Source organism: Sinocyclocheilus grahami, unplaced genomic scaffold, assembly GCF_001515645.1.
Source record: "Sinocyclocheilus grahami isolate Dianchi unplaced genomic scaffold, SAMN03320097.WGS_v1.1 scaffold508.1, whole genome shotgun sequence".
Taxonomy (NCBI): domain Eukaryota; kingdom Metazoa; phylum Chordata; class Actinopteri; order Cypriniformes; family Cyprinidae; genus Sinocyclocheilus; species Sinocyclocheilus grahami.
Genome location: NW_015505687.1, coordinates 453,981 through 468,170, shown reverse-complemented (window position 1 = coordinate 468,170; position 14,190 = coordinate 453,981). Strand labels below are relative to the sequence as shown.

The 14,190-nt window shown below is 37.4% G+C and overlaps 1 protein-coding gene across 1 annotated transcript in view; it reads right to left on the bottom strand.

Moving 5' to 3' along the window:
- Positions 1 to 10,610, bottom strand: part of LOC107554619 (centrosomal protein of 89 kDa-like) — a 67,813-nt gene extending 57,203 nt beyond the window's left edge. Inside the window, exons 1-5 of the mRNA XM_016237184.1 lie at positions 10,316 to 10,610; positions 9,987 to 10,093; positions 9,033 to 9,188; positions 7,565 to 7,751; positions 7,266 to 7,341 (exon numbers count right to left, since the gene is read on the bottom strand). Coding sequence (XP_016092670.1) covers positions 7,266 to 7,341; positions 7,565 to 7,751; positions 9,033 to 9,188; positions 9,987 to 10,093; positions 10,316 to 10,408 — 619 coding nt within the window. The 5' untranslated portion in view covers positions 10,409 to 10,610. The remainder of the gene's footprint in view (positions 1 to 7,265; positions 7,342 to 7,564; positions 7,752 to 9,032; positions 9,189 to 9,986; positions 10,094 to 10,315) is intronic.
- Between the last annotated feature and the right edge of the window lie 3,580 nt (positions 10,611 to 14,190).

The window sequence follows — 14,190 nt, the reverse complement described above, 5'->3', positions numbered from 1 at the left end:
TTTCCTGATCCTGGGAGAGTAGACTACAATGCCGGCTGTTCTGACTCACAGACTGTAAGTACATTTTCATATTTAAAGAATTTGCCACTGATGATTCAAACGCGAGTTTTGTGCAGTGTAGAGTAGCGCTTGTTTGTCATTTCTCCGATCACAAATGCAGACATGGTTTTATGTTTACGCGGCCTGATGCAATGCAACGCATTAAAAGTCAATTCAACAATGAATATTTAGTAATTATAGTATTGTATTTGGCACTGCAACTCACTGTGCTAATATGTCTCAAATTCTTCACTTACAGTCATTAAAAAGCCTCAAGCTTTATTTTGGTGGAAAACTGCAGGGAGATCTTTAAGTCTGTTTATTTGATGCTTCTTGCTATAAATATTGTAAAATGCTGAAAACTTCTGCACAAAAATGATGGAAATTTTACAAAAGTGAAAATACAGTGATCCTGGTGCATGTTTCTAAATACACATAATAAATAACATGCAGAGATAGCGTTTGTGTGGAGCAGTATTTTCTGCAAACCGAGTCACTCTGAGAATCTGAAAACACAGAAAGAGCGTAAATGAACACAGTGCTGCGCTATAATCTTAAACACACATTGCGTAAAAGTCTAAATCAGTTTTTTTTATTTTATAACCGCAATTTAAATTTTGTTTTAGTTTCACTTTTTTTTATTTCATTTGTTATATTTTCATCAACTCATGAACCCAGTTCCCTTGTGAATGTTTGGTAAAATGCTGGTGTAGAGTAAAACCTGTTCGCAAACATGCATAATAACATCAGTTTGTTCTATGTGGGTCTTTTTGAAAACATATAAAAGAACAATCATTTAAATCTAAATCAAAAGACTAAATATAAATAGTAAGTATAGCTAAGAAAAATTTGTCAAAAAATCTGGGAACCCTGTGTTGAGTAGCACAGTGTTGCGCTTATCACTATAACTTAAATGTGATAACTTGCACTTTTTTATGATTTGTGTCAATGCAGGTTCTCATCAGTATGGTTTACCTGCCTGAAGTGATGCCGGCCTCTTTCCAAGCCACCTACACACCTGTAGAATCAGCCGGCACTGATGCCCAGATAAAACACTTAGCCAGGCTGATGGCCACACAGATGACTGGGGCTGGCCTGGGACCAGGTGAAGTGATTGTTATTTAAAAGCAAGGAGAGATAAACTCCTTTAGTTCCTGTCTACACAGCTGGAAAGCCGGCGAGGGGGGTTGTGTGTTGGACATCATCTCCTCTCTCTCCTGCTGCACAGGGCTGGAGCTGTGTAAGGCTCGAGATGAAGAGTTGAAGGAGGAAGATGGTGGAGCGGGTGAGTCCAGCTCCAAAGACCCTCTCATCATCCGCAAGCTGTCTGCTGTGTCCCTGGGTCAAGCCATCTCAGTGGTGGGGGCGCCAGCAGCCTACAAGAGCCCTATCACTGAAGAGGCACCTCAGATCAAGAAGTTGCCAGAGCCCATACTGCCCACCACACAGCCCAAGTAAGAGTGTCCCTATAGCTCACCAATTATGAGCTGCCTTGCTGGGCAGCTGCCTTCTAAGGTGGCATCCTAACTAATACACAGTCTCATAAGAAACTGATTTGGAGCTATTTACAATGGCAGAAACCAAATAGTGCTAGTCAAGTGAAGTGTGCCAAAGATGTGACTCGCAGCGTTTGCAGTTTGATATTGCATGGCACTAAGCTAATAATAAAAATAAATCTTAGCACACCCAAATATTAGGTAAATAATTTTGTTTTTAAATAGTGACTTAAATAAGATTTGCCACTCAATTGAGTTTTCTGAGTTCACTTTCCCACTGTTTTTGACCCTTTCTGCATGACTATAAAATAATAATGATTTCTTAATCAAAGGAATTAAACAAAATAAGAAATGTATTGTAATAATAATAAATAATTTTTTCTTCACTTACATTACAATACTAAATTTAAATCACAATACTAATTTTTACAGCATAATTTCTTCATTTTCAAACGTTAAACCCCCAAACTTTTATTTTGGCTCACTGGCCAAATATATGTACACCATTTCAGAGCAAAGCACAGCACTGTGTTCATTTACACACATGCAACTCGTGATATTGTGTTTCTCAGCATTTCATAGCAGCCTAATTCACAGTAAATGAACCAAGCTGCTCTGAAACACTGACAAATATAAGATATGACTGATATGACTATCACACTAAGGGATATTGCAATATCAGTTTTACTTTTTTTTGTATTTGATTGTATTTGTGGCGACCTCTAGCGGGAGCAGCCGAAAGGAGATGAGATTAAGATATTGCTTTGTATTTGTGTGTTGTCTCTAGTTTTAATCATCTGTTTTGATTGATTGTTTCTTTTTGTTTTCCTCCCCATCACCCCTCATTCAGAGCTCCTGGGGCCAGTGGCAGAAAAAAAGTGTTCAAATTGGCCGACGTGGTGCAGCCATTTTCAGAGGCTCAGATTGAGAAACTCACCAACATGGCCATCAAGCGGATCCTCCAATCAGAAAAGGTCATTGCACAGAGTGGGATGTCCCATGTGAGTCCCATTTTGGGTGCTTGCTACCTCAGTCACTCTATCCGTTCTTCTAAGATGTTTTAATCTTTTCCCAGGTCCGTGTGAAGTTGCTTGCACGGTTGGTGACCCAGTTTGAGGATGGGAAGAAAAATGACTTGTTGCAGTTTATTTTGGAGGATATGCGGGGCAGAAGTGAGCTGGCCTTTTCTCTGCTGTACCACGAGTACAATGAATACCTGAGTCAGCAGCCCCCCGGCTCTCTGGACAGCTATGAGCACTGTCTGTACACACTGCTGTCTGGCCTGCAGGAGAAACCTGAGCAGAGGGATGGGTGAGGATCACCTCATAACATCACACATTAATTATCAACATGATACAATCAGTGAATAAACATAATTCATCAGAAAGTTAAAGGTGCAATGTTTTGTTTATTTTCGCTTGCCGATACGACAGAGTTCTTATACATTAGGGATTCTCAGTCTTTTTGTCAGCTGAATCTCTTTGACCTGAAATATTTTCTTGAAGTCCCCCCTCAGATTTTAATTTATTATTTCAGTAATTTAACACACATGCATGTTCATGGTTCTCTGATGTTGGTTAATGGTCACATGACATGCAAGCAAACATGTAAAATATTTAGTCTTTTTTTAGTTGGTGTTTTGATTATTTGTATTTTTAAATTATTTATTTTACATTTTAAGTATTTAAATATTAACTTAAAATTAACTCTCAAACTCCAGTTTTGCAAACCCTGTCATGAATTATTCTGCATTTATCTTTAAATGCATAACATTTGATGCATAATGTGTAATTATTTGTTTTAATCTTTGGTTAAATTTGTAGTAATATACTAAGGAAAGTGCATTTTTTATTTACTTTAACTTTTTCACCATTTTAAAATGCCTTTATTAGTTTATTTTAATTGTCCTACAGTGAGACAAATGAATATTTAAAAGTACAAATATTCCAGTGGTCGTTTTTCAATTAATGAGATCCTAAAATTTGCATCCATAAGAAATGATTGCCAAAATGGTTTTAGATGGAGTTCAACATGTCACCCCACAGGATATTTGAATTTTCTGAATATGTTTCATATGAATTTGTCAGCAACACAAATTCAGTGCTTGTTTTATATGAACTAATAAAACAGTTTATTTTGATATTTTGTAACTACTCCTGAATTTCATTTATGACAGGCTTTTCACCAAGCTTGTGTTGGAGGCTCCAGTCATTACAGACTCAGCACTGGAGGTGATTCAACGCTACTGTGAAGACGAGGTCAGCCACACTACTACACTTAACCCCCGTTAAAAGTTTCTGATGCCATCACTTATACAGATTTTTTCTCTTCTGTCATTATCTGCATATGCATTTACATGTTCAATCTTCTTGTAAGAAACTCGAATGTTCCTTATTTGTCTTCCAGTCACGTGTTTACCTAGGCATGTCCACGTTAAAGGAGCTCATCCTCAAACGCCCATCCAGACAGTACCAGTACCTCAATGTCCTTCTGAACCTCAGCTCTCACGAAAAAGAAAAGGTTAACCTCTAATCATCTCTCAGTCTTTGTTTCATGAAATCATTTCATAGTAGTATAATAACAATCCCCACTGATGTTCAGGTGCGCTCCACTGCTCTCAGCTTCATCAAGCGCATGTATGAGAAGGAACATCTGAAGGACTGTATTGAGAAGTTCGCTCTCACCTACATGCAGTTTTTGGTCCACCCAAACCCACCTTCTCTTCTGTTTGGAGCAGGAGAGGATACAGGTTCAGACTTTTCCTAGACTTCAGATCTATCCCAATTTTTGATATAATTGATTAGGTTCATGGTCTATGTGCTCATACTTGTGTATTAAATTACCTACTTATAGAAAGTAACTTTATTGTTACTATGATAAAGTAGTGTAAAATGAACTCACTGCTGTACTGTGCCTTAACATATTGTTGACTTTGTTCAATTCTGCTGTGTCCTCAGAGGTGGCGGCTCCCTGGACAGAGGAAACGGTGCGGCAGTGCCTTTACCTCTATCTCTCCCTCCTTCCCCTCAACCATCGTCTGGTGCATGAGCTGGCTGCTGTCTACACCGAGGCCATCGCCGACATCAAACGCAGTGTGCTCAGGGTCATCGAACAGCCTGTAAGACCCTCTCATCCAAAACTGGATTTCTCAAATGTTTATTCACTTTTCATGTCTTTTGCATTCAATCTCATTATCCTGCTCAGTTAGGGTTTGTCTGTTTTATTTGTTCACGTACACTTCCTGTGTACTAAAATAGTGGGGAACTGAACTAAACGACAGATTTATTCAGATTCATTCAAAGGGGACATGCTCATTCTTGAGAGGATTTTGTTAGCTATAAATTTGTTCGTATATTTATTTTGAATGCATATATGTTAAAAGATTGTTTTGTCAACATTTAGGAGTAATTTTAGAAATATTTATATATTATTATAGTAGTTATTAATATTTTTTGTTTGCTTTTTTAATAAAAGCTATATTTAGAATTTTCATTTTAGTACATTTATGCGCTTTTGTCCTTTTTAATATTTCTATTTCACTTTCATTTATTTTTATTTTCTAGTTCGCTTTTACCTATTCTTCACAGCTAACAAAGATGGGCCAAAAGAAAAAATAATTTTGATTGCGTGGTTGATTAAAACAGTTAATTTATGATAACTATAATAGTTTCATCTGTTTTTTCATAGATAAGAGGAATGGGAATGAGCTCTCCTGACCTGCTGCTCCTGGTGGAGAACTGTCCTAAAGGAGCAGAGACGCTGGTCACTCGCTGTCTGCATATACTCACTGATAAAGGTGTGTGTGAAAGAGAGCAAGAGTGATTGTGTCTGTATATGCATCTCTGTATAGTAAATGTTGACCTTGCATGGATTGTTTCATGTTCACAGTGCCGCCATCTCCTGAGCTGGTGGAGAGGGTGAGGGATCTTTATCATAAGCGAGTGCCAGATGTTCGCTTCCTCATTCCTGTCATCAATGGCCTGGAGAAGGTTTGTTTTATCTTGTGTGTCCTCCTTAGGTGTCTGGTATTGATTCATCCGCATCAGAGCTAATCACAAATGCACAGCAGTGGTTAAATAAGTGAATTACAATTTCCCATATTTAGGTGAAGTGCCTAAAAACATTTTTTTTACATGATAAAAGGAATCACACACGATCTTGAGTGGAGTTGAAAGCAGCTCTGAACAAGGCTCATCTAGTTAGATTTCAGAGCCAGAATAATCTGTTTTATGTAGGGCTGTCGATTGTTTAAAAATAAAACAAAACAATGAATTAATCGCTCCTAACATAAAAAATTCTAATCCTAAAATGTTTTCATATCTTCAAATTAATGTGGAGACAGTATTTTAATGTGTACATACAGTATTTTAAATATTTGTTTAAAGGGGTCATATGATGCGATTTCAAGGTTTCCTTTCTCTTTGGAGTGTTACAAGCTGTTCGTGAATAGATAAGATCCCTAAAGTTGCAAAGACTAAAGTCTCAAACCCAAAGAGATATTCTTTATAAAAATTAAGACTGGTCCACACCCTCCTAAAACGGCTCGTTTAAACACGCCCCCAAATGTCTACGCCACAATGTGGGAAGATTTGCATAACACTGCCCAAATGTTCACGCAAAGAAAGAACGGTGTAACTTTGATTCTCGCTGTAGTATTGTTGTTGTCGCCACCACCATGTTGTGAAGACGCTGTGTGTTTCGTTGTGAAAGCGAAAATACTTTGTTTGGTCAAAAGAGGACACGACTAGAAATCAGTGGTTAAGTTGTATTTACAACACTGTTCCAGAACAGTTTAACCCAAATATTCAGATGTGTGCAGCGTATTTTATGGAGTATTGTTTCCTGATCCTGGGAGAGTAGACTACAATGCCGGCTGTTCTGACTCACAGACTGTAAGTACATTTTCATATTTAAAGAATTTGCCACTGATGATTCAAACGCGAGTTTTGTGCAGTGTAGAGTAGCGCTTGTTTGTCATTTCTCCGATCACAAATGCAGACATGGTTTTATGTTTACGCGGCCTGATGCAATGCAACGCAACGCGCAAAAAGACAGTACAAGTCATTATAATCCGTAATTATGTCCCCACTGGATGCAACAAATGCCTCATTTGTAATGGGTTTTAATGTTTTTGTCTCGTCGCTCCGGGACACGGCATGAGATGGTCCTCACTGCAAAACACAAGATCCAGGGGGCGTGGTTGGATCCAGATCCAACTCCTCCCACCTTACATATACCTAAACCTACCCGTCTCCAACCCCTGATCCCTAAACCCACCCATCTCCACCCCCTAGATGTGGATCCAACCACGCCCCCTGGATCTTGTGTTCTGCAGTGAGGGGCAACTGCACGGCATCACAGTATGGTAAGGGGCATAACATTTCCGTCACATGCTTGAGGCATTTGGCCAATCACAACGCACTGGATAGCTGGCCAATCAGAGCACACCTCGCTTTTTCAGACCGATGAGCTTTGTAAAAATCAACTCGTTTCAGAAAGGCGGGGCATAGAGGAGAAACAATAATGTACAGTATGTGGAAAATAATGTGTTTAACATTTATATGACGCAACATCATATGACCCCTTTAAAATGTATTCAAAGACAAAAGAGTTATTTTCAACTGTAGTACTATTTCACTATTTTGTTGTATGTTTGATCGAATAAATGCAGCCTTGTTGAGCATGAATGACTTTCATAAATATATTTGAACACTCTTTGTTACTTCTAACCTTCAGCCTGTAGGGGAGACACAATATCAAATGCAGAGTCTTCAGTCTCTTCATCAACGTCTGAATTGGTCTCGCCCTGACAGAGAGATTCATTCAGTCAGTCAACTATATAAATATACATAATGATGAGCATAAATGCAGGTTCTTTAGTTTCTTTATTTTCTCAGACTAGGTATTGATTTAGAGCAGGATTTGAATGAATCAGAAGCTCCACCTCATGGTGAATATAAGTAAATGCATCAAAAGCTTAACAGGGCAAAGCACTCCATACACAGACCCAACCAAACACACAACTGTACCTTCCTGTGTTTTAATGGCACGGCGTATACAACATTTATGTCATCAGCTCTGCTCTGTCTCTCAAGGGACTGATATACATGATCTTCATCTGCCTCCACCTCATCACTGTCATCACCTTCGTCCTCATCAGAATGTCCTGGGGAAGGCACGGGGGATCTTCCCGTCACTGAATCTGGCCAGGTGTCTCTAAAGTGAGAGAGCAAATACATTATTTTACATGTCTCGCTTAAGAAAGCAAAGTTGACATATTTAAATAGCATAAAACGTGATGACCAGCTATTGCTGTTTAAACCGCTGTCTGTAACACATCCTATCATGGAGAGACAATCAGACCAAAGACTAAATGTGTAAGTAAACTACTTTGCCTTCTGCTGAACCAACGATGCCTATACACTTAAAATCAATGCAGCCTGCTGTGTTAACCTGATTAGAAGTGATTCTGATGTAATAATAATGATTGTGCTTTCAGACTCACTTAAAGGATTAGTTCCCACACAAATGAAACTCACCCTCTTGTCATTATGTTCTTTCCTCCATGAAATGAAAAAGGAGAAATTGCAAACGACTAAACTAGTTGTTTTCAAAACTTCAAAAATGATAATAAAGCACCACAGAAGTATCATAAAAGTGGTCCATATGACTTATGCACTATATTTCAAGTCTTCTGAAGTCATACGATAGCTTTGTATGACAGGCAGACCAATATTTAACTGATCAGTTCATTGAAAGTTCATTGATCTGACTATTTATCTCATAAACTCATGAACACGCCAAGGTGAGAATAACAAGTGAAAAACAACTTAAATGTTGGTCTGCTCTTCACAAGCTATTGTATGGCTTTAGAAGACTTGGAATATAAAACACAAGTCATTTTCAAATCTTTTCAAGTCACAGTCTTTTACAACAACTTTAAGTTGCTTTTTTGTCATTTCTGAGTCCTCATTCACAAAAGGGAACCAGTGTAATCTTTAAAAAATAAAATAATATCTTTTGTGTTCCATTGAAAAAAATACAACATATGGGTTTAGAATGACTTGAGGGTCAGTACTACTAAATTTTCCTTACATTAATATCATTTAATATCATCTAGAACTGTACATTTCTGCCATAATTCTGAGTTAGTCTGGACATCACTTTGACATAGTCACCACTGATAAGTAAGAAAAGTAAATAACAAAACAAAATCAAACCAATAAAATAGATAAATTAGTTTAAATAAAAGCAATCAAGATAAAACACTTACAAAAAAGAAATGAATATTTGTTTACTTCCATATCATGTGACCATTTTCTTTAACCGACATCAGAGAACCATGAACGTGTGGATGCGTTTGTTAAATTATTGAAATATTAACTTAAACTCTCAGGGGGACTTCAGGTAAATGCTTCCTGTCAAAGGTGTCCCACTGGCAAAATAAATGGTCAGGAATCCCTGATTAAAGTCAATCAGAACAGTGCACCATAATACCTGGTATAAAGTGCAGTGGCAGCATAGGGCTCAAAGCCAGTTTGACTGTCCGCACGTGAACAATCACTCTCAGAGTAAGACCTCTGGCGTGGAGGAGGAATGGCAACAGTACGGCCCATCAGGGAGGAAGATAATATAGCAGCTGCCAAGGCAGACCTGTGACAGTTATCAGAGAGATTACAATGTATACAGATTTAAAGGGGTCATATGATGCTATTTTAAAGATCATTATTTTGTGTATTTGGTGTAACAGAATATGTTGACATGCTTTAATGTTCAAAAAACACATTATTTTTCAAATACTGTACATTATTGTAGGTCCTCTATGCCCCGCCTCTCTCAAACGCTTCGTTTTCTACAAAGCCCCCTCCTTTGACAAGCGTAAAGGATGCGCTGTGCTGTTCTGTTGTAAATAAATCTTAACCAATGATTCCTAATTGCATTTACTTCCGGAAGGCCAAATAAAGTGCTTTTGCTTTCGCACTGAAACACAGTCTCCCTGACATGGCTGCATCAACACTACTGCTGTTCCTGAAACCACACCTTCTTTCTTTGCGTGAACATTTGGGCGGCATTATGCAAATATTTCCACATAGTGAGGTAGATATGTGGGGGCGTGTTAGAACGAGCCGTTTTAGGTAGGTGTGGCTGACTCTTAACTTTTATAAAGAATATCTCTTTGGATTTGAGACTTTAGTCTTTGCAACTTTACAGATCTTCTTTATGCACCAAGAGCTTGTAACACTCCAAAGAGAAAGGAAAACTTGAAATCGCATCATATGACCCCTTTAAAGATATTGAAACAGGTATGTACAGTTAATTGTATAAAACTTTATGGCTAACGATGAGTGAATTAATAGGTTCTCAAGATCATAAATGCATTGAGAGATGAGAAAAATGTAGGAGGAGAACAAAAGTGATATGAATGGATAGGGATATGGTATGTGGGTATACCTGGGTCTCTCTGGAGAGGGGTTGGGGCTTCGTGGGGGAGGAGTGCGGGGAACAGCAGGTCTGGGGGCAATGGTGGCAGCAGGGATCAAGCCATGAGCTATGTTCCGCTAAACAACCACAACAACACACAGGATTACATTCACGACACAACTACATCACAGGATTCACGTGTTAAACCAATCGACTGCCACTGCTAAGAAAAGAAATACTGAGGTCTGAATTAATGTGTCTTTTTGTAGATTGCTTAGTAACACAGGCTTTTTAGCAGCTCAATTAGTTCACCACAAAATGTAACTTATATAATCATATTTACGCGATAGAAGACTTACAAATTCTTTCTTCTCTCTTCTTCTGAAACTGAAGTTGAATTTGGATGACATGGTCCTCAGCAAACTTCCTCGTTTCGGTGAGAGATTTGACATTAGGATTTATGAAAGCCGCGGTCAGGAGAGCTCATTTCAGAACTATCGTGTGGCAAAGCTACGTTTTAAGCGAGAAACTGACAGCGGTTTATAGTTTATTTTTTATAAAACGACATTAATTTTGTCATCGAAATCTTATTAGCTTCAACTCAACTTCACGTAACTAGACGCTTCCCATGAAAAACCTTGAAGTATATCGACTCCTCCTATTGGTTCACTTGTGCACGCTCAACCAATCAGCATTGCCGTTTAATCCTCTTAGCAACGGCGTCGAGCCACGTCTGAGTGCGGCAGTTCTCCAGCAGAGGGACGTCTGGTCCACTGAAGTCCATGAACACGTGGAAAAAGGTGTTTGAGAAAATAAAAGCGGATGTCTTAGTTGTCATTGCATTTTTGACTTTTCTGTTGTCTACGAGTCATTTTCTATTGTTTTAGTAAAAAAATAAAATGTATAAAATATCGTTTTGGTGCTGAGACTGGCAGGCTTTGTGACATTGTTAAGAATGTCAAAGTAACATAAACAAAATTAAAGCCTGCTTGAAAATATGAGCCATATTTGAAGAACTTGTCGTGATCTTTCACCTACATGTTGTGTAGCTTTAAATTGTGTTAAATAGAGTTTTGTTGATTTAATTCATGAATCAGTTTGATCCAAAAATATTTGACTTCTTCACATTGAACCCTTCATACAGCTCTCTATGGGGCTAAAGGCCAAATAAAAGGCCCCTTGGATGTAATTTTCACCAAGAACACCAAAGGTACCAAAACCACAGCACTTTCCTAAACGCTATGGAGGACGAAACCTGCAAAAACAATAAATAAATAAATACACAAATAAATAAATAAATATGCAAATAAATAAATAAATGTCTGTATAAATACACAAATTCTTGTTTAAATACATATAGAAATAATTAAACGTGATTAAAGTAGGCAAATAAATAAATTAAGAGCTATGTAAGCATTAATATTTTACATTGGCCACTTAAAATCTTTTATGATTTAGCTCTCTCATGATTATAACTACAAAACGAACACTATGAAAAAGTGTAAGATAATCAGTCACCTTGACTGATGAAGTTAAAACGCATGCACAGGCAAACGCTCAAGCGCGTCACACACAATCCACCTACTCTTGCATAATTGGCACCCTCTCATTAGCATGTGGAAAAAGTGGAACTACATTCAGAAATAAATGAGTGTTCAATGGAAAATAGTTAGGTTGTTTAACATTTCCTTAAACATTTTCCATTTGCCCACCAATTTATATTATTTATTTGCCTACTTTCATCACATACATAATTATTTATTTATGTATTTAAACAAGAATACGTGTATTTATGCACACATTTATTTATTTATTTGTGTATTTATCTATTTATTGTTTTTGCAGGTTTCGTCCTCCATAAAACGCCTGTGCTGCCTGCAACAAATAGTTTTGCAGGGGATGAATGGATTTTTTGTGACAGATGTCCCTTACTGACTGATCCAATCATTATAGAGAATACACATGCTTGTGAAATACACATAACCTAAAATTATAACTCTATGATGTACACCATTCATTACCTAAGCAGAATATATGTTATGTTATAATACTGTGAAATGCTTCAAGTGATCAAAGTAATCAGAAACAGGGCGCACCTTGAGTTGTGCCCCACATTTCTATTTACTCATATTTCATTACTCCATATGATATTATTATTACTGTTGCTATTATTATTTATCTACAAATACACCGGACATGCACTGAAAGTAGTAAAGAGGTCAGCATCACATCTAGTAGGTTTAACAGTCATTAATCCTATTGTGTACTAACTGTGGAGTCAGCCCTGCAGGAGTGAAGCCTTCTATACTTAGTATCTAATCCTCAGTGACATAGTATTGATACAAATACATTCACTAGATAAAGTCTGCGCAGTGCTGTGAACCTGTTCCATGTCCATTTTTGTATTTATTATTACAAATACTACAAATGTGTATTTGATGTACTACTATTTGTTTCAATAATATGTGTCAGCTTCTAACATTTGTAAGTGAGTTACATGTATGCTCCCTCTGTTTTTACAAGACTGCTGAAGAGGAGAAAGTGGGTGAGTCATGCTAAAAATCACTCTGGTGGAAAGTGTTCCAGTTAAAAGCAGACTTGGGTGGGGTATGTACACCATTCCAGTAAAACTCCAGTTTTTGAATTGTTGAATAAGTCCTGAGTCAGTGTATTTGTGACGTTCTCTCTTAATGTTCTCCGGCTGTAGAAGATACAAAGACATCTTCTCTATCTTTCTCTTTCACACACAGACACACTAAACCGCTGTGACATCACTGCTGGCGTTGGTAAGCTATCTCTAATAACCCAACCAAAGCCACACCATAAAATTCCCCAGTCTGTGAGTGATTTAAAATCCATTAGTCCACTACACCGGTCTCATTGCCCTGATTCACATGTGCACAGAGTACGAATGATGCTTTTCCTTTCATATGAAGAGAGCAACAGAGTGTGAATTTCTTTTTGTGTTATTGAGGTTTCTCAGAGTTCAAGCAGCCACTGCACTATAGTATGCTCTAACAGTGAGATTATTCTCTCTATTCTGCTCTCCTTTACATTGAGTTTCACATTTGAATCACAGGTCTGCAAGGCTTTGAAATATCTCTCAATCTACTTATCCTGCGGGGTTTATACAGTCAGATTTCTGGCTAAAAAAACACAATTTGGAAAAAGAAGAATGAATTAGGGCAAAACAGAGACTATCTGCTTATTCATGCATGAGCTGCATTAAGATATAACGTAATGTAACCAGAACTGGCGTGGCTGGGAAGATTACACCGTGAATAACCACAATACCCACTTACACAATAAAAACAGCTACTGCTTTGACCCCTTATTTTATTTAGATCAAGATTTACATACATCACAAAAGTAGGCAACAATAAACCTTTCATCACAGTCCAGACATTTCCTCAGATTTATCACTGGTAATCCACATAAATTGTAGAAACGAGCAAATAATCTAGAAATCTGCTTTATTATGTTTGTAACCAAGTTAGAATTTAGAGCACTGTTGCAGATTCAGTCCCGACCCTAAAGAAAAGGACTGTTTTTCACAGAATCATTAATATGTAACCTTACAATGCCAACATTCTCTCAGAAGAGTGTTTGTCATTATAATTCCAAATGTGGCACTTGCAGAAACATAAATGGTAAAGACACATTCATTGACAATAATAAAGTATTTACAAGCAAGGAGCGGAGATCCACAGTAAAATAAGATTGTGTCAGTGTAGACTGTGGTAAGGCATTTTTAAAGGCTTCTGGCTTTCTAGGATTCTGAGAGGCAGTGTTTTCTACAAGAAAATGAAAAGTTAAATATTGTCAAAGATATAAGGGGAAAAAAACCACCTTGCCATCTGTACTTTTTGAGCTATACAATATAAAGAGAAGAGCATACACCAAGTAACAGAAAGATAGATATGTAGCCAAAAAAACAACAACCCATGATTATATACATCAGGCTACAGTTTCACAATACAAAACCTAAACACGTCTAATACTTCAAATTAATACATAAGTTTAATATATAGATATTGTTTCCTCTTTATTTAGCATATAATTTATTTGATTATCAAATGTGTATAAAAATCTACTTTGTAGAAATATTCCAACACTGAAGAAGTGCTAGGTAAAACACATGGAACAAAGGTTAAATAAGAATGGCATTTGTATTCACTGCTATATTTTTTATCCTTCTTGCTTGAATTTGGCAGTACCTTTAAGTTATACACAG